General features: G+C 34.9%; 1 protein-coding gene across 3 annotated transcripts; it reads left to right on the top strand.

Annotated features, from left to right (window-relative positions):
• The first annotated feature begins 1,575 nt into the window (after positions 1-1,575).
• On the top strand, positions 1,576-14,460 carry LOC147516822 (protein SEMI-ROLLED LEAF 2). Of its 3 annotated transcripts, none has more exons than XM_086589304.1 (20): positions 1,576-1,725; positions 1,910-2,046; positions 2,336-2,410; positions 2,495-2,610; positions 2,905-3,019; positions 3,642-3,770; positions 3,917-3,964; positions 4,047-4,240; positions 4,399-4,595; positions 5,976-6,259; positions 6,357-6,506; positions 6,640-7,050; positions 7,167-7,313; positions 8,270-8,345; positions 8,459-8,580; positions 11,763-11,954; positions 12,039-12,179; positions 12,989-13,126; positions 13,359-13,565; positions 13,939-14,460. In XM_086589304.1, the coding sequence occupies exons 2-20, from the start codon at positions 1,912-1,914 to the stop codon at positions 14,092-14,094; spliced, it is 3,033 nt and encodes a 1,010-aa protein (XP_086445430.1). In that variant the 5' UTR covers positions 1,576-1,725; positions 1,910-1,911; the 3' UTR covers positions 14,095-14,460. The 3 variants fall into 3 exon arrangements, with proteins under 3 accessions (XP_086445430.1, XP_086445432.1, XP_086445433.1); XM_086589306.1 differs by having other exon boundaries at positions 1,641-1,780; XM_086589307.1 differs by lacking the exons at positions 1,576-1,725; positions 1,910-2,046; positions 2,336-2,410 and having other exon boundaries at positions 2,495-2,597.
• Positions 14,461-19,959: the final 5,499 nt, after the last annotated feature.

The raw sequence follows: 19,959 nt of genomic DNA, 5'->3' as shown, positions 1-19,959 counted from the left end.
AGGTCGGCATGTTAGCTATAACTGCATTTTGATCAGGTATTACTTATTTTCTTGTTGCTTTCAAATCGAGTTGGTGATCTCACAACAATAAAAGTTGATAGAAATAAGAAAGTTGAATGACCCTGTAGTTTCTATTTATGGGAAGATGGTCCCAAACTCCTATTGAAACCTGAAAATGGTTGTCTGTCTACTACCTTCATCATCATTCAAGCGTTCTAACGTGGAATGAAATTTAAGAACTCACCAGTTGGACATCAGTATGGTCAATGGTGGATGATTTGGGGCATTTAGGTGGACCAAGTGATAGAGTTCAAAGAAGGTGTCAATAAATAAAACAGAAAAGAAAAGATGGAGCAAAGAGCGGGCAGCAAAGGATTATATTTCATACTTCTCCCTGGTAGGGCTACTGCATGTAAGCAAATATTCAAGGTGGTTGTTGAGATTTGATGCATTTTGTGTGTGGCTTTCCGCGGTCCCATTATCTCATTTTTACGAGCCAATACGGCATTCTGCAGTGTACTTGTACGGAGCTGTATCTCAACCTCAATCATATACTCCGGACAGTGACGGATCAAATTACAAAGAGTAGTCGAACTCAGAAAGAAAAAACTTTTTGACTTTCACGTAAAAATATGAATTTAGCTCTCCAAATTTCTTTTTTTTGGAAGACACGATAAAACCTGATTCTATTCGCTACTACACCGCTCTAGAGTTTCCCTTTTCATTGTTCATCCTAAAATCCCCGATTAATAAATACAATCTAATCTAAGTATGCCAACCCCATATGGAGATTTAATTATCATAGAAGAAAATGCAATACTACTGTTATTCTAAGAGCAGGTCCAATAGAGAGCTGTTAAATTGGGCTGTTAAAAAGTGCCACATAGGTTTTTTAGCTTGTCCAGCCAAATTTGGCACCCTAAAATCAATAAACCAATCCAATCGTGTTTTTCTGTTTTGAAGTGCTAAATGATACGGACAACATAGTTTATGTCTTCTGTCTATTATTTTGTAACTTAAGTTTAATTTTTTTAAACAGACGGCACAGTTTCCATCAAAATTTAACACACAGAAGGCATAAACTATGTCGTTCGTCTTCTGAACTTATTATAACAGCTGCTAGCGAAAGTCTTAATTTTGGGTTGGATTTTTGACTTCTTCTAAATTTAAAACTCTTTTAACAGTTCCATTAGAATGACATTTTTGTAGTTGGAGTGTTATATTTTTCTTTAACAACTCATATAGCCTACTATTAAACTTACTCTAAGCGATATTAATAAATAGTGTACTCAAAACAGAAAAAAATAAAAACACAAACAAAAAAAATTAAATTATCAAATACGCCGTAACATGCGTGCATAATTACTAGTACCATATAAAATTCTTACAATACTGCAATTTACAATTATATATATGTCACCCACTCACCATAGTACGGTCCGAAAATGGACCCAAACACAAAACGCATATTTTTATAAGTTGAGTAACAATATTTAAACTGATTCTATTTCGACGAGTTATCTTTTCTTCTTCTTCAGAACTTAAATAATTAATCAACTCTAAACAAAAAAGTTTAGTTGAAACTTGAAAAATGAAACAAGAGTTTTTGATGTTTGACGAGTGGCCTCGGTTTTTGAGCAAAAAGAAAAAAGGCAGGCCTCTGCAAAAGAGTGACCTGCAGAATCACGTGATACGCACTTCTCTCTCTCTCTGAGACTTTCCAAGGTTTGTTCAAACTTCAAACACGCATTCTTTCTCCACTGTGACTCTTTACTCCCAAGTAAGTATGTGGGAATATGTTGAGTTTTAAGTAGCAGTACATTTTGAAGTGTTGGGGCATTTTATTTAAGAAGTAAGAACAGTGGGGCTGTAGCTTAGTTTGAGTTCCTTGTTTGTTTATTTTGTGCAGAAATGGGTTTTATGTCGAGAAAGGTACTTCCTGTATGTGGGAATATGTGTGTGTGCTGCCCGGCTTTAAGGACAAGATCACGGCAACCCGTTAAGCGTTACAAGAAACTACTTGCTGAGATCTTCCCTAAATCTCCTGTAAGTGTTCCAAAGTTTATTTGTTTAGTTAGATACCTCATACCTGTTGTATTCAATTTGCGGTTGGATGCAAAGTAAACTGATAGTTGAAGTGTGCTGCGTCTCACCTATTAAACAAAAAGTATGTAGGTGGTGATGTCTCTTCTGAAAGTTGAGTTTTGTAACCAAATGGAAACTATATGGCTTGGTTATACTTATCAACAAAAAGAGCAATTTCAACTTTTTTCATTTTTGGAATTATTATCCATAGAATTAGAAAAAAGGTACTGACTTGAATGTAAATTTTCAGGATGGTTCTCCGAATGAACGGAAAATTGTTAAGTTATGTGAATATGCTGCCAAGAATCCTTTCCGCATTCCTAAGGTAATACATCTACAAGTTAATTATTTACTAAGAATAACTGTTTTGACCAATTGTATCTGTTGCTCGTTTTGTTTTTTCTTGTAGATTGCCAAGCATCTTGAACAAAGGATTTACAAAGAACTACGAAACGAACACATCAAAATCATTACTGTTGCTATGGAGGCCTACAATAAATTTCTTTCCATGTGTAAGCAACAGATGTAAGCAAGGACGGATATTTTTCATTTTCGTATTTAACTCACATAATATTGCAAACATGACTCATTTTTCTATGGACACGACTCGTTTCCCGTAATCGTCAGATATATTTCATTTGGAAGAATTTTTTTTGATTGATTTTAACCCAATTCCCCCCCCCCCCCTTTGAATTTTATCAATTTACATAATGTTGAGATTTCAGTGGATCAATTGTCCTTTATTTGTTCTTATATTTAAAAAAAAAATTGTACTTAACTGATATCCGAGCTTCTTTTTTCTTATTTATTCACCTTCAGGCCGTACTACGCTGCTAGTCTATTGAATGTTGTTGTTGAACTTTTGGATAACACAAAGCAAGACAACCTGCGGATTCTGGGATGCCAAACATTGACCAGATTCATTTACAGTCAGGTGAGTTTGCTCAGATATTTACAGTAAGTTATTTTGAGCCAATAAAGAACTTGCCTTGCGTCTGGGATGTAAATTTGTATATATTGTCCTTCGGGAAAAAAGTAAGTTTGTAACTGGAAAAACGAAAAACAGGAAATGGAGAAATCCATATGGGAAGGGTTCCAGGCACATGTATAAATTTGTCACATACACAAACTAATGATCGCTAATGTACTTAGAAATTTTAGGTTAAGACTAACTATGTACAACGCTTCAACAAAAGCATTTACGTAAAACCATCTTTTGTTGCTTATTGATATTTTATTGCGACAACGTGTTTGTGACTTTTTTGCTGGTGTCAAAAAATGTACTTTGAGGATAAACTCAAACTCAAATAGTATCTTGTGGATTATCCTGTGGGAGAAGTGCTTTCTTGTGTAGTTTTATGGTTAACGGCTTTGTGTTGACTGGACTTTGAATGCTTTTGCTGAGTTTGTGCTTATTTGATCATGCTTTCCGAGACTACCCGAGTAGGTTGATCGTAGATGTTTGCATCGACCAAACAATATTTAAAGAGTGAATTCACTGACATGATTTACATCCTCTTTTGACTACATCTGTATCTGACCTTGTACCTGAACAGGCTGATGGCACTTATGCACACAACATTGAAGTTTTGGTTCCTAAAGTATGTACAATTGCTCGTGAGGCTGGGGAGGAACCTAGCAAGCGCTGCTTAAGAGCATCAGGCCTGCAATGTATATCATCTATGGTACTGGCTTTCTCTTATTTTGTAATTCAGTTCAACAACTGTGCTTACATTTACTTGTTCATAAATTTATATTGTTGCTACTGTTGGGTATATTGTAATTATATGCTTGATATGTGCGCTTATGTAACTTATCTGTCTCATTGCAGGTCTGGTTCATGTCTGAATTTTCGCACATTTGTACTGGTTTTGATGAAGTAAGTGCTAAACATATTGGAAATATATTTTCAGAAAAATGTGGTTTAGTTTTTTTGACTTGTGGATGTACTGTTTACACAGATTGTGCATGTCATATTAGACAACTATGAGCCAGATACACGTGTCATGGATGATGCTGAAAGTGGGGAGGCACATCATAATTGGGTTGCTGAAGTAGTCAGAAGCGAAACTAGAGGTGCTCCAGGTGCTGTTAGCCCAAGCTATATGATAATCAGGGCACGCCCAGAAAGGAAAGATCTCTCTCTTTTAACAAGGTAACATTTTGGAAACCGAAACGTGAAAGCAGACATCAAGCAGTCCTTTCCTTAATCTACACTTTATTTATTGATTAATAATATATTCTTTTTTAGTTGGTAACAGAATGTTAATAGACTTTTATACGCATGTGGCTAATACTTTGTGCACGGCACAGAGAAGAGATTGAGACACCAAAAGTCTGGGCTCAAATTTGTGTCCAGAAAATGGCTGAACTAGCAAAGGAGAGTACAACAATGCGTCGAGTGTTGGATCCAATCTTTATCTACTTCGACATTAGAAGGCATTGGGTTCCTCGAGAGGGTTTGGCTATGGTTGTTCTCTCTGACATGTTTTATTTCGTGGAGGGCTCAGGTAATATGGCATAACATTATTTGTATTTTGATTTAGTCCACACATTACATTGGGAATTTCGTAGGATATTTCTATTATGTAAACCCTACTATTTTCTTTTATGTAGTTTTGACTTTTGAGAGAGAAGGCTGAAACTAATTAAAGCCGTATAATCTTTTCTTTCTTCTCCAAACTTTTTCTTCTTCTTTTATGTCTTATTCAAGGCCGGCAGAAGGAGACCCGTAGGGCATTTCTTGCTGCAGTATCTTGTAAGAGGGGTCTTATAGTATATAGTTGAGTGTTTCGACCAAAAGAAAGACCTTGAATAAGAACTCTACCGCCTTGACTGGTTTCGGACGTAACTTCTATGAGAGGTCATCTGTAAGAGGCCTCGAATAAGAGAAGAAGAAAGTCTGGAGAAGAACAGAGAAAAGATATTACAGCCACAACTAGTTTCGGTTTTCTCTCGCACACCTATATATAAGAAATATTAAGGTTTGCATAATAGAAATATCCAACAAAATTCGGGAGATGTACCTTAGAACTCTATCATACAGTATGGTAACAGAACAATCTAGGAAGAAAGCACAAAAAATAGACAAAGGCAATGGGAATACTAGAACTCAACAAGCCACAACTATGCAGTACCCATCAAGGATCAGAACGCAAAGTTATGTATCCTTCCACTCCTCCCAAATCTAGACCAACTCTTTAATTGAATGATTACCTCCTCCAAAGATAGCAATCTGCCCTCGAAATGTACATTTTGCTCTGTACAGTGGATATCTCCTCCTACTACTTCATCTTAGTAGGATTAATATAATATATTTGTTTTACCATATAAATAAAAAAGTTATCTTATGTGTTTCGAAAGCAAGTTATATCAGTTGGGTGCTTCTCCGTCCTGATGTTATCGGTCTCCTATTTTTAAAGAAACCGTTTTAAAGAAGTTCTAGGAGTCTCCTTAACACAATCTTGCACCCTGAGGGTTGACATGATCGTCACAGCAGATGTGCTATATACCATCACCATTTTCAATATTTTATGACCTATCAAGTTATGATCAGAATATGGGGTTCCCCCTGACCTCTGTTCATCATGTGACAGTAGAGCTAGGTGTTCAATTGGAGAGAATAATTAAAATACCAGAGGAATGGGTTTGAGCATTATCTGGGACTGTGGCGCTATCATTTCTGTTTAAGTGTTAACCCTTGGGTTGTTCGTTCTTTAAGTCCTTGGCGTCTTCAAATGTCAAAATTGTTCCTTTTCCCTGATGCTGCTTCATGTTTTGTTCTCAATCTAGTTTAATTTTGTTCATTTTAATTTAGCGGCCCTAGAACTTTGTTCTCGGGCCTGCCCATTGTGGAAGTCTTAATATTGTTTTATTCTCGTTCCTTCCAGGAAGTGAGCATTCAATTTTATCTTCTATCATCCGACATCTGGACCATAAGAATGTGGCACATGATCCCCAAGTTAAATCCAATATCATTTGCATTGCTGCTACTCTGGCTCATCAGTTCAGATCAATAGCCGTAGCTGTGGAAAGTGGAATTGTTGATGATTTGTGCAGGCATTTGAGGAAAAGTCTTCAAGCGACATTTGCATTAACTGGAGAGAAAGAGAACAATTTGAACGTGTTACTGCAAAACTCTATCAAAGATTGCCTACTTGAAATCATTAAAGGGGTATATTTGTTGCATTTTATCATTAATTACTCTTATTCACTGTCTCACTTGATCTTTTGCCACACCTTTTTTTTCTAATTAAATTAACTTTGAACAGGTTGGTGATGCACAACCTTTGTTTGACATGATGGCCATAACATTAGAGAAGCCTATACCTGTCGGAGTTGCTGCCAGTGCGACAGTTGGATCCATGCTCATTCTTGCTTATATAATTTCTTCAGCAACTTCCAGCTCACATTCACAGCAGGTGATCAGTATTTCTCAATACCTGGCCTTTCCATTTTACTTTTGCTGCCCCAAACTTTAAAGATTTTCAGATGTTGATATTCCAGCATACTCTATCTTGTATCTAAGTTCTCTTGGATTTACTGTTTTAACAGGCTATCCCAGAAGCACTTCTTCTCCAACTTTTGAAGACCATGATCCATCGAGATGTAGAAGCGCGTATCGTAGCTCACCAGATTTTTTCTGTTCTCCTTGTACCGACTTGTGATTATCCCAGACATGAATCGGTTTCAATTAACTCTGGTTATCCATATGAACCAAAGAGGTCACAATCCAAAAGTGCACCTGGGTTTGCTTCTGCTCGTGTTTTGCTCGAAAAGCTCCGCAGAGAAAAGGATGGTCTGAAGGTGGAAAGGCATGGAAATGATCCCCAGTATGATTTTAAGGAAAAAGGGACTCTTCGAGAGGAGTGGAGGCAGGGATGGGTCCAAAACAACTCATCTAATGTGTATAAGATAAGTTCTACTATAGACAGGACTGCTGGGTCGACTGTGTCAACAGGGAAAGTAAGTCCTGTCAAATCTTTTGTCAAGTAGTGAGACATTTTAAAATATCAAGATTGAACTTATTTGTGGATCACTCTTGGTGCAGTCTAATGAGTTGATTTGATAACTTCATGCAGGAACCTAATATTAAATTAGATGAGGATCAAACAACTCAGCTTCTTTCTGGCTTCTGGATGCAAGCCCGTCTTTCAGATAATACGCCTTCAAATTTTGAAGCTATATATTTTTCATTCAGATTAACCCTTACTTCTTCACAACTTAAGGTGAGATCTCGGGGAGATGCATTTTGCATCCCCTCTCGTGTGTAATTACAAGATGAATTAAAGGCTGAAGTTTTGTGGACTGCACCTCGGCACCTCGCAGCCATGGAGATTATCCTTACAAACAATCAGTTCATTTGAAAGTTTCTAATTTGGTTAAAAGAGGGTTGCAGGAAGTGGAGAAATTCTGGGACCTTTTCTCCCCTCCATTTTTTGACCATGTTGGAAATATCCAAAAAAGGGCTGTTTTTTTTCATGAGGATAATCTCCATGGTGGAGAGAACATCCTCACCAAAAAAAACTCCTTAATTCTGTTGAGGCTCCTTTAAAATTAAGATTTACAGTAAAAAAATAAATAAGACATCCGCATATTCATGGAAAAACTTCATCTATATTTCTTTAACACAAATTATATGTTGCAATCATCTGGTCTCGAATGATACACAAAAAGAGTCACCCATCTCAGAAATTTGGAGCGGAATCATACATCGTCCTAAGGTTCTACTAATGATGTTTTGATGGACTTTCACCCTGGGATGGGATAGATGGATTCGTGTATAGTGTTAACTGGTCTCGAATGATACACAAAAAGAGTCACCCATCTCAGAAATTTGGATCGGAATCATACATCGTCCTAAGGTTCTACTAATGATGTTTTGATGGACTTTCACCCTGGGATGGGATAGATGGATTCGTGTATAGTGTTAACTGGATTGACCTGCTTGATCTGTTATTAGACTTAAACCACGAGGCCCTCTTAAACTGTTGACCAATTAAAACCACTAAACGATGGTTTGAACTTTGAACTAGGACCGTGCTAATTTGACAAAGTTTTTATCAGAACTGATTCACAAATTGCAATTGGTGAATGCGATCACAATTTCTTGTTTTACATATGAAAATATAACAAGCATTGTCTCTTCTTTTGTGTTTCATTTTCATAGTCTTTTATGTTGCAGATACCGAATGAGAATGTTGTTCACTTCCTTCAGCTTCCATTGTCTCTGAGAGACATATCTTTGGACCCTAATAATGGTAAGGAGTTGTATTTCTATTATATAATTAGAAATAGAAATAATTCTTTTGAATTTCAAAATAAATGTGTGGAATACAGGACTATTCATTTGTTTGTCATATCACCTTGACAGGTATGTTGCCCCCATCATGCCAAAGATCACTTTTTGTGTTAGCAACAGCCATGTTGATGTCGACAGCAAAGTTTTATTGTATTCCTGATCTCTTGGAATTTCTGACATCAGTTTCTTGTGATGTAAGTTCTCTCAACATGCAATATTCTCATTTCCTTTCTTCTTATTATCATGTAGTTATACTAGATAACTGGAACACCAATGCATAATTTTCTTAGTTGACTAAGTGGGATGGGGTTTATAAGTGAAAATTTTAAGTTATATTCAGCCTGTTGATTCTAATTTATGTTTGAAGAGAGCCATTGTGGCTATAGTAAGGAAAAATCCCAGCGCTTTTACACTATATTGATTGTAATGGCATGGTAGTTGAAAAGTTCGACGAACTTTTCAAAATTCAGTTTGGTATTTATCTTAGGCAAATGCTCGAAATGTTTTTTTCAAGACAAACAATACCAATAGAAACACAGAAACTTTGTTTGCAGTCTGTGAATCAGATGGGTGAAAGTACCTGTTCTGCTTAGGACTACCCTGAATCTGCCAGAAGTCTGACTGTATGAAGGCAACTTTTTTTTTTGATCAGTAAATAGATATTTCATTGATATAAAAATATAAAAACATAGAAATAGTAGGATGAGGTACGATAACAGCTGAAAGAAAGAACAACAAATGTACACAAGAAACAAAACACAACGGTCTCAAGTCAAAATGTCTTCCCATCTGTATGAGGACAACTTGGTATGGCAGTTATACACCTCGAACTTTTCTTCAAGGGTTCATGTATAACCAAGTCACATTGACATGGATACACATGCCAGCGTCCGACATGGATACAGATTACGAAGTGTCCGACACGGCGACCCTCATGAAGTAGGACATGGGACACAACTAATTAGAAAGAAAACTATTACTATTCTTTAGTCACACAACTAATTCTTGGGCTCAAGACCTTACAAAATGCCTCGATAAATAACTATGAAAGTGGCATATCATTTGTAAGACTTCTAATAGGTTATGTTCTTAGTCTTTTAGGGTTTAATAGAAACCCTGTTTTGTAGTAGTTTGCATAACGTGCCCGTATGCCCAACACGAATGTGTCCATGTGTTGGACACGAATTTTTTTGAAGAATATGAAGTGTCCATGTTACATAGGTTTCTGGTCCACCTTTCTGTCAACCCTCCCTCCCTCCCTCCTTATTTTCCTTCATGTTGATTAAAATTTTGTTCCCATTTTTACCATATACAAAACACGTGGCTCCGATTGTGTGGGCATTAATTGTCTAATGTTGAACCATCCTGATTGTTAGGTTGTGCCATTATCTCAATTAGTTTTTATTTTGAGTTTAAGGAGAAAAGGGAACACCACAGCTTTATTGAAAAAAAGTTTTAGAGAATCTAAAAGAAATAGAAGTTCTTAAAGTCATAGTTTGATTATTTGATATAGAAATCTTAAAGATTAGTGGACTGTTTTGTGATCTCGTTCTTTAACTTTGGTTCTCTTCATATGTAGGAGTAGTACAAGTGACAACGATTTAACTTTAAATACAAATGGATACGGTTTAGGATCAATCTAGTTTGACGTTGGCCAGAATGGGGAGGGGGGATTAATATCCTGCGACTATAATCTAACTTTATAAATAGGGTTTAGGATGCCACTATTTGGGACTGCCACTAGGTGCCAATTACAAGAACAAGGTGTGGGAGCTGGTAATTGAGACGGTACAAAGAAGACTCGGTGGATGAAAATAGAAGCTTATGTTGAAATGGAGGAGACTGATCTTGGTAGATAGTGTACTCTCGAGCTTACCTATTTAGTTCATGTCCTTATTTACTATTCCAAGTGGTGTTGCTGAAGTTATTGAGCAGCTTATTTGAGACTTTTTTGTGGGGATCTACTGAGGATCACAGGAAATATCACTTGTTTGGATGGGATAAAGTGTGTTTTCCAAAAGAGTTAGGTGGTCTTGGCATTCGGAGATTGAAAGTCATGAACCAAGCTCTTCTTGGTAGATGGTTATGGAGATATATGACAGATGATGGATCATTGTGGTGTGATGTCATTGAGGCTAAGTATGGGTTTCATGATAACAGTTGCTGGCCTAGGACGACTTCACAATTTTACTGTTGTAGACCTATGGAAAGGTGCTCTTATTGGTCATACAGGATATTATATTGGTATTTGTCCTTGAGAAGGTGTGGTAATGACTGGGAAGTTCAGCAGTATGCGGATATGGTTATGTTCTTGACCCTTTGATGTAGACGGATCAGGAAGATAAGTGTTTATGTTGCTGGGAAAACAACGTTACTTTCACAGTTAATTCGTTTTATGGAGCTCTAGCCAATGAAGAACACAACACGGATTTAACAGTTAACACCTGTACCTTACCCTATGAAGTTGGTCTGGAAAGTGCGTATACCTCTTAAAGTGAGTCTTTTTTTGGGAAGCTACTCTTGGCTCCATCTTGACTGCTGATACTCTCATATATGGAGGCACTGTCGTTTCCCTCACTTGCTCTTTGTGCGACATGATTGATGAAAATATAACCCATTTGTTCTTGCACTGCTCCTATGCACTAGAACTTTGGTCACTGCTTATGCAACCAATGGCGCGAGCTTTTCCAACGCTTGCTTGTGCTGAATCTTTACAAGATTTACTTGCGAACAAAATTGGCTGAGAAAGGGTGGAGGTTGTTTCGAGCGAAGTATGGAGTTTACTACCTTATGCTACCATTTGGGTACTATGGAAGACAAGAAATAATCACATATTCTGGGCAATGGTACTGTCAGTTCACAAATCTGTTATGGAAGTGAAAGGGACTCTATTGTCGGCATCTACCCATAGAAGCAATTACTGCTTCAAATACATGGTGCTGAATTGGCCTCAGATTGTTAGGGGATCCTTTAGAAGTGGTGGTATAGTATAATTATAAGCCTCTTTAATGGCTTGTGAGGCCCTCGCTCACTGCTATGTACTTTTTGTGTTTTTGCACCTCTTAATAATAAAGATAACTTAGAACAAAAAGGGTTTAGGATGCAGTCAACAGGAAAATGGATAAAATGAGGGTTAACACTTGATTGTGTCATAGATCGACACAGGACCTTTTTCTTCTATGTTTACTGCATTTATCTCACATAGTAGTTAGGCATTTGTGTATGTTCTCCGACACAAGTTTTTGGAATTTTGTGGCAGGCTAGTATTTCACTGATCATCTTGTTTTCCGGTATCTTGAGTAACATGCATGAGTAGAATGTATATTACCGCCATAAATTGTTATATCCAATATATAAATATATCTATCAAAATCAGGTTGATCCATATCTGGGCATAGGCGACGATCAACAATTATACGTGAAGCCTCAGGCAGATGTTAAGGAATATGGATCTACCACTGACCATCAAGCAGCTTTGTACTCACTCACTGAGTTAAGAGAGGGTCTCCTTGACTCAGACAAAGTTATACTAGACATCTTAGTTCGAAGCCTCTCCAGTGTAATGGAGGTATGCTGTCTTCTTAGTCGTATGTACGTTTTGTCCCTTCCATTAACCTATCTGAATCCTAGTTTACTTGTTTGTTCTTTTAAGCTGGACATGGGTCAACTTGCCACGCAACTCTCAGAGGCATTCAGGCCTGATGATGGATTCTTGTTTGGTCCACCACCGTGGCACAAGGGAGACCACCTGCAGTCACTTTCCATTCCAAAGGAATCTTTATCTTTTGATGGGGTACACGCTTTATGTCCTGGACTGATCTCGTTGCTTAAATTTTAAGGCGTGAATGCTGGTTTTCATCTTACAGTATATACTAATTTTGGAACATCCTCATATTTTAAGCCCCTCTTGATCCTAGTTGATAAGTTCTGGTATAGGCACATCTGGGGCTTGAAAGTAGGTATAAGAACTCCCCGTCATATCTACCCTTGTTAATTTGGTACTTGTTGGATTGCTTCTGACATGCTTACTCGCGTTCGATAATCATACCATAAGGAAATATGGTGTGCCTCTGGCAGTCTAGCATGATCAACACAGCATGTGCCTTTGGTATCAAAAAGCCAGATTTATCCATTTCAATATTATTGGTTTAGTTTGCTGCGTAATTTAACTCTTTTAAAATCTTTCCATTAGTATACACAAGTCTGAATTGTGTTAAAATAGCATTTTTATTTGTTTTGATTGGTATTGTGTTACAATAGTTATGAAATCTAATAATTTAATGGAGTTCAATGGTATAACAGTTTCTCTCGCTCCGACCTGTACCAATAGAAAAGAAAGAAAGAGAAAAGCAACATTCGCTTTTATCCACACATGAATTATGCTTTGCATATTTTCATTGCTTCGGTTTTCACATTATGTGGTTACATGCAATGTCATCAACCTGAGAAGATCCCTGTATTATGGCCATATCACATGAAGTTTTCCACTGTGCACCTAAGCTCCATTTGCACTTTGCTACAACCTATTATATCAAGCCTTACCACAATATGAATTTTTATATTTTATTCATGTGAGATCCAATCAAGTTTCTGATGTTACAGGATTTTTCGGCAATTGGGACCATTGAGGATGATGCAGTTAGTGAATCATCTGTTGCAGACTTGTCTTGCTTCATACCCAAAATATCTACCTCCCCGGCCCCATCCCACGTTATCAGTGTTGGGCAGCTGCTTGAATCAGTAATTCTCCTTTTTTCTATTCCCTACTTTTAATCACATGCTTTTTGTATGTAATTACATGCCCATATGAGGAAATCTTTGTGTTATATGCGTGATAGGTACGTATTTCCAAGGTTGTATGCCGTTCATCTAAGAATAGGGTGTTGTATCTTGTATTTTTCTCATCAATCAAAAGTTAGCATCTTCGTGTCTTGTTTTTATTCCATTTCTGATCTTGCATATATGGATTCAGACACTTGAGAAAGCTGGTCAGGCTGCTGGAACAGCTGTGTCTACCTCGCCCCTACCATACAGTGCAATGACTAGGCAGTGTGAGGTCCTTGGCACATGCACAAGGAAAACATTGTCCAACTGGTTGGACCATGGAGCTCATGACTCGAAATCAGCTGACAAGCTTTTACTGACTTTACCTTCTGATGGACGGTCAGTAATCAGGAAGGTAAGCTTCTAAGTTTGTTTACTGTTGATCTTTTACTTGATTGCTCTGCTGGAAGTCCCGCGTTAGGTTTACTTGTAACCAAGTTATTTGATTTTGAAAATTTATTTATGTATTCTTATTTTCATTCTTTTAAAGGAATGTGTACTAATTTATAGCTTTTGTGAAATAGACTATAAAATGGCTTCAGAAAATATTAATATAAGCACAAGTGTTTTAACTAAAACATGATTGATTGTTAGTCGTTGACTTCTAGAGTTCTAGGTCACCTTCCAAATCTCAATTTAGTTTGACTGAAACTTTATCCCAGTCTTGTTGTTATTCCTTTTCTTGTATTCTATATCTCATCTTTATGATGTCCTTTGGTGGTGTGCAGATAAGCAGTGACATTGGACCTCGGCAAGAAGGTGGTTTATCAACAGAACCATGGTCAGCAATGAGGTTGCCTCCTGCAAGTCCATTTGACAATTTTCTAAGAGCTGTTAACAGACAAGGGGCTATCATGTCTCCCAGCTCTTTCTGCAAGTCGTGAAGGTTATAGACAGTGACTAGGAACTTAGCACTTTGTTGTTTGTACCCCTTTAATCCCCAGACCAGTTAAGCGGTTGTTGTAAGGGCTATCATATCTCCCAACTGCTTCTGTAAGTCGTGGAGGTTGTGATAGGCAGTGATTAGGAACTTAGCACCCTGTGGTTTGTAACCCCCTTTAATCACCTGACCAGTTAAGCAGTTGGTGTAATGTACTATTAAGTTTGTAGGTAGATTTAGACTGATGTTGCTGTGTAGATGATATGTTCTATTCCTCTTCTAATAGCTATGAGCCTATTGCGGTTCACTGAGTTAGTTTCACAAACATTTTCTGGCTAAAAATGGGGAATGAAAAGCTATTGGTGCACTATTTGTCGGGCAACAGCATTGGTGTATTGAAGATCATGAAGCACACGAAAAGTGATAGTTTGGAATAATCATAATGACTTCGATCATGTTCTTATAAATGGTTGAGTTCCAGCTTTTGGAATTCCGTCTTTTAAAGGGTTAGAAGTACTCGTTTGCGGTAGGGTTAAGCATGGACCAAAATGTTGCCGATATATCTGATATATTGCTGATATATATTGGTATTTTGGTATACCGATATTGATATTTTTGATATATATCTACCGAATATAAAACTCTTTTTTTTCGATATATATTGGAATTTTTTATATAAAACTTTATATTGCCGATATAATTGATATATGTGATATTTATGATATATATCGGTTGATTTTTTGACTATTTTTTAATATAAATCTAATATTTCCAATATATTTTCGATATATTTTTGATATTTTTGATATTATATGTCCGATATATCTGATATTTCTGATATTTTAAATACTTTGGAATAGTCACCAAAATAATGGATATATCCGATATATATTGGTTTTTGAGTACACCGATATATTGATCGATATTGATATTTTGGGCCTTGGGGTTAAGTAATAGGAAAAAAAAAATGGTATAAATTGAGTTGTATTTCTATTTTTTCCGATAATCAGTAGTTTAACTAAAATAAAATTGCAAATAAAGGATATACAGCCTGAAGAGAGCTTGAATGGATGTGCCCACAGAGTGGAGCCCCCAATTGCCTGCTTGTTTTCGTTACAATTTTATCAGGAGTAATTGCTACACAACGATCATCAGTCTTCCATTCATCTCTTTGCCACTAGATAGTATTAGCGTATGTCTGTATTACACACCGTCCAAACACAGAAAAAGGCTATTAATGATTTTTTGCTGTTTTTTCATCTGATTTCATACGTTATAAACCCTAGTTACACAATCCGAAAAAGTTAGTTTCAAATCTCTACACTATATATGATAACTGGGTTTTTAGGAATCCCCTCTCCACTATCAAGTAGGCAATTTGTGATCTATCTATTTGTTCAATTTAGAAACACACCCCCCCCCCCATATTAATAATTTTAAAGAATCTCTCTAATGTATATATATAATATAATAAGTAGCTTTCGAACCCGTCTTACGAACGGGGGTTGTTATATTAAATTATTCTAAAAAATATTAACAACTATTCATAGCTATGAGATATGAAAATTATATTAATCACTTATTCAAATTTCTTGCACCACTCTCTATAAAAAGAAAACACCCAACCTTAGTAAAACCCATCGATTTATTTTGTTGTTATGTTTAATAATATAGGTTTGATTGAAATTTTATGAAAATGTCTAATGTGGCGAAGATAATATTGAAGCAACTTAAATAGCAAGACATTCCCAATAATAATAAAATAATTATAATAAACACTACTTAAAATGTAAAAATATACTTGTCGAGATATTATATTCTCCCTATATATAATACAATTATGTTTCGAGGTTAGTTCAATGCATTTGCATCAAATTTTCGATTTACGTTAATTATTCATTGAGGCTAGTTCAATGTAGTTGGATCTAGTTTCCAATTTTATATTAATTATTCTTTGAAGTTAATTAAATGTAGTTGTATCAAGTTTCTGATTTCCCGTTAATTATTCTTTGAGGTTAGTTCGGTCACGGTTTGCACCAGTTTCGATTTCGTTAGTTATTATTCATTAAGGTTAATTCAGTGCAGTTCCATCTAGTTTTCAATATTTTGTTAATTACTCTTTGAGATTAGTTAATTGCATTTGCATCAAGGTTCCAATTTCCTGTTAATTATTCTTTGAAGTTAGTTTAATACATCTGCATCCAGTTTCTGATTTCCTGTTAATTATTTTTCGAGGTTAGTTCGCATCTAGTTTCCAATTTTCAGTTATTTATGCTTTGAGGGTAGTTTGATGTAGTTGTATCCGGTTTCCGATTTCTAGTTAACTATTCTTTGAGGTTATTTCAATGCATTTGTATCAAGTTTTCTATTTTTCGTTAAATATTCATCAATGATATTGCATCTAATTTCTGATTTCTCGGCCTGTTAGTTAATCTATGATTTTAGTTTAATGCAGTTGCATCTAGTTTTCGATTTTCAATTAATTATTCTTTGAGGTTAGTTCAATGCAGTTGCATTCAATTTCCGATTTCTAATTAATTATGTTTTGAGGTTAGTTTAATGTATTTGCAGCAAGTTTTCGATTTCCCGTTAATTATTTTTTGAAGTTTGTTCAATGCAATTGCATCAAATTTATGATTTCCCGTTAATTCTTTATTGAGGTCAGTTCAGTGCAGTTGCATCTATTTTTTGATGTTTCTATATTAGTTAATTAGTCTTTAGATTAGTTCATTGCATTTGCATCCAGTTTCCAATTTCTCATTAATAACTCTTTGAGGTTATTAGTTCAATACATCTGCATCTAGTTTATGATTTTTGATTATTTATGTTTTGAGGTTAGTTTGATGCAATTTCATCCGGTTTCTGATTTCCCGTTAAGTATTCTTTGAGGTTATTTCAATGCATTTGCATCTAGTTTCTGATTTCCCATCAATTATTCTATGAGGTTAGTTCAATGCAGTTGCATTTGGTTTTTGATTTCCTGTTAATTATATTTTGAGGTTAGTTCAATGCATTTGCATCCAGTTTCTGATTCACCGTTAATTATTATTTGAGGTTTGTTTGATGCATTTTTGCATACCGTTTCTGATTTCCCGTTAAATATTTTTCAAGGATTTGCATCCAATTTCTAATTTCCTGTTAGTTATTATTTGACGTTAGTTTAATGCAGTTGCATCCAGTTTCCGATTTCTAGTTAATTAATTTTTTAGTTTAGTTTATTACATTTGCATAAAGTTTCTGATTTCCCGTTAATTACTCTTTGAACTCAGTTCAATGTATTTGAATCCAGTTTCCGATTTCCTTTTAATTATCCAATGTGGTGTGTAATACCAATTTTATACTTATCCATCTGTAGTGTCCTTGCAAACATGACATAAAAATAAATTATGATTGATTTACTATATGGGATCATCAAAGACTATCTAGTTCCCGATTTTCCGATAATTATTCTTTAAATTATACTTAACTCACTATATGGGATCTTCAAAGATTATCTACGAACGGGTTATGTCATATTAATTATTCTAAAAAATATATACAACTATATATGCATATCTATTATATACAAATATTATATTGATCAATCATCCAAATTTTTTATAACATGAACACCCCACGTACTCTCTATTAAAAAAAAACTCACCATTGATAAAACCCTTCAACTTCATTTGTTGTTTAATAATTGAAGTTTTGTGAGATTGTCTAATAAGACGAAGTTCATATTGAAGCTATTTGAATAGCAAAGTGTTCCTAATTATACGAAAAAATATAAGATAAATACCGTTTTAAATACAAAACTATACTTATCGAGACATTCCCACAACATATAACACAACTATAATTTGAAGTTAGTTTAATGCATTTGCATCCAGTTTTTGATTTTTTGTTATTTATTTTTGGAGGTTAGTTCAATGCAGTTGCACCCAGTTTCCGATTTCTTGTTAATTATTATTTGCAGTTAGTTTAATGCATTTGCATCCAATTTCAAATTTCCTACTAATTGTTCTTTGAGCTCAGTTCAATGCATTTGCATCTAGTTTCTGATTTTCCGTTAATCATTTTTTGAGATTAGTTTAATACATTTGCATCCAGTTTCTGACTTCTCATTTATTATTCGATAAGGTTGCATTTGCATCTAGTTTCTGATTTCTCGTTAATTATTGTTTGAGGTTAGTTCAATGAATTTGCATTCAGTTTCCGATTTTCCATTAATTATTTTTTGAGGTTAGTTTAATACATTTGCATCAAATTTATTTTTTGAAATTAGTTCAGTGTAGTTGCATCCGGTTTCCGATTTCTCGTTAATTATTTTTAAAGATTAGTTTCACGCATTTGCATTTTGTTTCCAATTTATAGTTATTTTTTTTAGGTTAATTCAATACAGTTGCATCCAATTTTCGATTTCCCGTTAATTTAATCTCTGAAGGTTAGTTCAATGCATTTGCATCCAGTTTCCGATTTCCCGACAATTATTTTTTGGTGTTAGTTCGATGTAGATCCAAGTTTTGATTTTTCGTTAATTATTTTTTGAGTTTAGTTTAATGTAGTTGTATCAATATTCCGATTGTCCATTAATTAATTTTTAATATCCAATTTCCGATTGTATCAATAAATATTATTTGAGGTTAGTTCGATGCATTTGCATCTAGTTTTCTGTTTCTAATTAATTGTTATTTGACGATAGTTTCATGCAGTATTATATATATTTTAAAATATTTGTCATTATTGGGGTTTTTTTTTTCCCCATTTGCTATTATATATTTTGTGATGTTATTTTTTGTATAATTTAATTTTCCACATGTAATTTGTTTTGGTTTGGTTTGGTATATAATTTATTTAAGCCCAACGTCCACTCTAACTAAATTAATAGTTATATAATTTATTTAAGCCAACGTCTGTTTTAACTGAATCTCGTTATTCCGCTAAAATTGGAAATTATAAAATTCAAAAATTTAATTAGAATATGTCGTAATTATTGTGGCCTGTGGCTTTTGAAATCCTTAACTATGACTAAATATCTAAATCCCACAGTAGATGACACCTCAAATTGATCCAACTTTATTTATTATGCTCATATATATAGTGCATACAATACAATTTTTATTTGTTTTGGGTGTACACTATTACTTATTTTATGATTAGTTTACTTTTTTTCCTTTTTTCCCAATCACATGTGTGGTTAACAAATGGATAAAGTAAATGTTCAAGCAACTCAATTCATTTTTTCCTTTGTTCTTTTATAGTTTCATTATCATTTTCTAAAAAGAAACTTTGTTATGTTAAACTTCACCTGAGATTAGTGTGGAAATTATTCTTTATGACGTAAGGGTTGTAAAAAAATTGTTTTTTGCAATTTATTTATTTTTATTTATTTTATTTTTGTAATTAGCTATATTTTTTAGGAAAAGTTAGAGACTCTATGAAACTCTAGATAGAATTGTTTCTTTATTTATATCATACTTTTTCATAATTAGTAATATAGTTTAGAAAAAACTAGAGTCTCTGTGAGTGTTCCAAAAAATAGATTGGTGAGGGTATAACTATAATAAACTAGCCATTTGGCCCGGCCTATGGCTGGACTTGCTACATAGATAGTTAATGACTCAAAAGCCTAAAGTTCACTTTAATAAATAATATACGTATATTGATAGCTAATGATTCATTGCATACTTTGTTTGAAGGATTTATGTTTTTCTATTTTTTTAAAAGAGATTGCAAGCTCTCAAACCTTGATCTAGTAAGTGTAATGCATAAATTTTTTCTGGCTGATGCATCAGCAGCAGCGAAAGACAAATCGGTGTCAATTTCAAATCTAGATGAATATCATAATGTAGGTGACAATGAATGTTTGTTTGTACACCATATTGCA

Source organism: Coptis chinensis, chromosome 2 (genome assembly GCF_015680905.1).
Source record: "Coptis chinensis isolate HL-2020 chromosome 2, ASM1568090v1, whole genome shotgun sequence".
In the NCBI taxonomy this organism is placed as follows: domain Eukaryota; kingdom Viridiplantae; phylum Streptophyta; class Magnoliopsida; order Ranunculales; family Ranunculaceae; genus Coptis; species Coptis chinensis.
This window is presented reverse-complemented; position numbering and strand designations above follow the sequence as displayed.

Bases quoted from the DNA above. Each gene is read 5' to 3' on its own strand.
- LOC147516822 (XM_086589304.1), top strand. From the start codon at position 1,912: ATGGGTTTTATGTCGAGAAAGGTACTTCCTGTATGTGGGAATATGTGT. The intron at 2,411-2,494 runs GTAATACATCTA...TTTTTCTTGTAG, and splicing joins ATCCTTTCCGCATTCCTAAG to ATTGCCAAGCATCTTGAACA. The intron at 3,965-4,046 runs GTAAGTGCTAAA...CTGTTTACACAG, and splicing joins TTTGTACTGGTTTTGATGAA to ATTGTGCATGTCATATTAGA.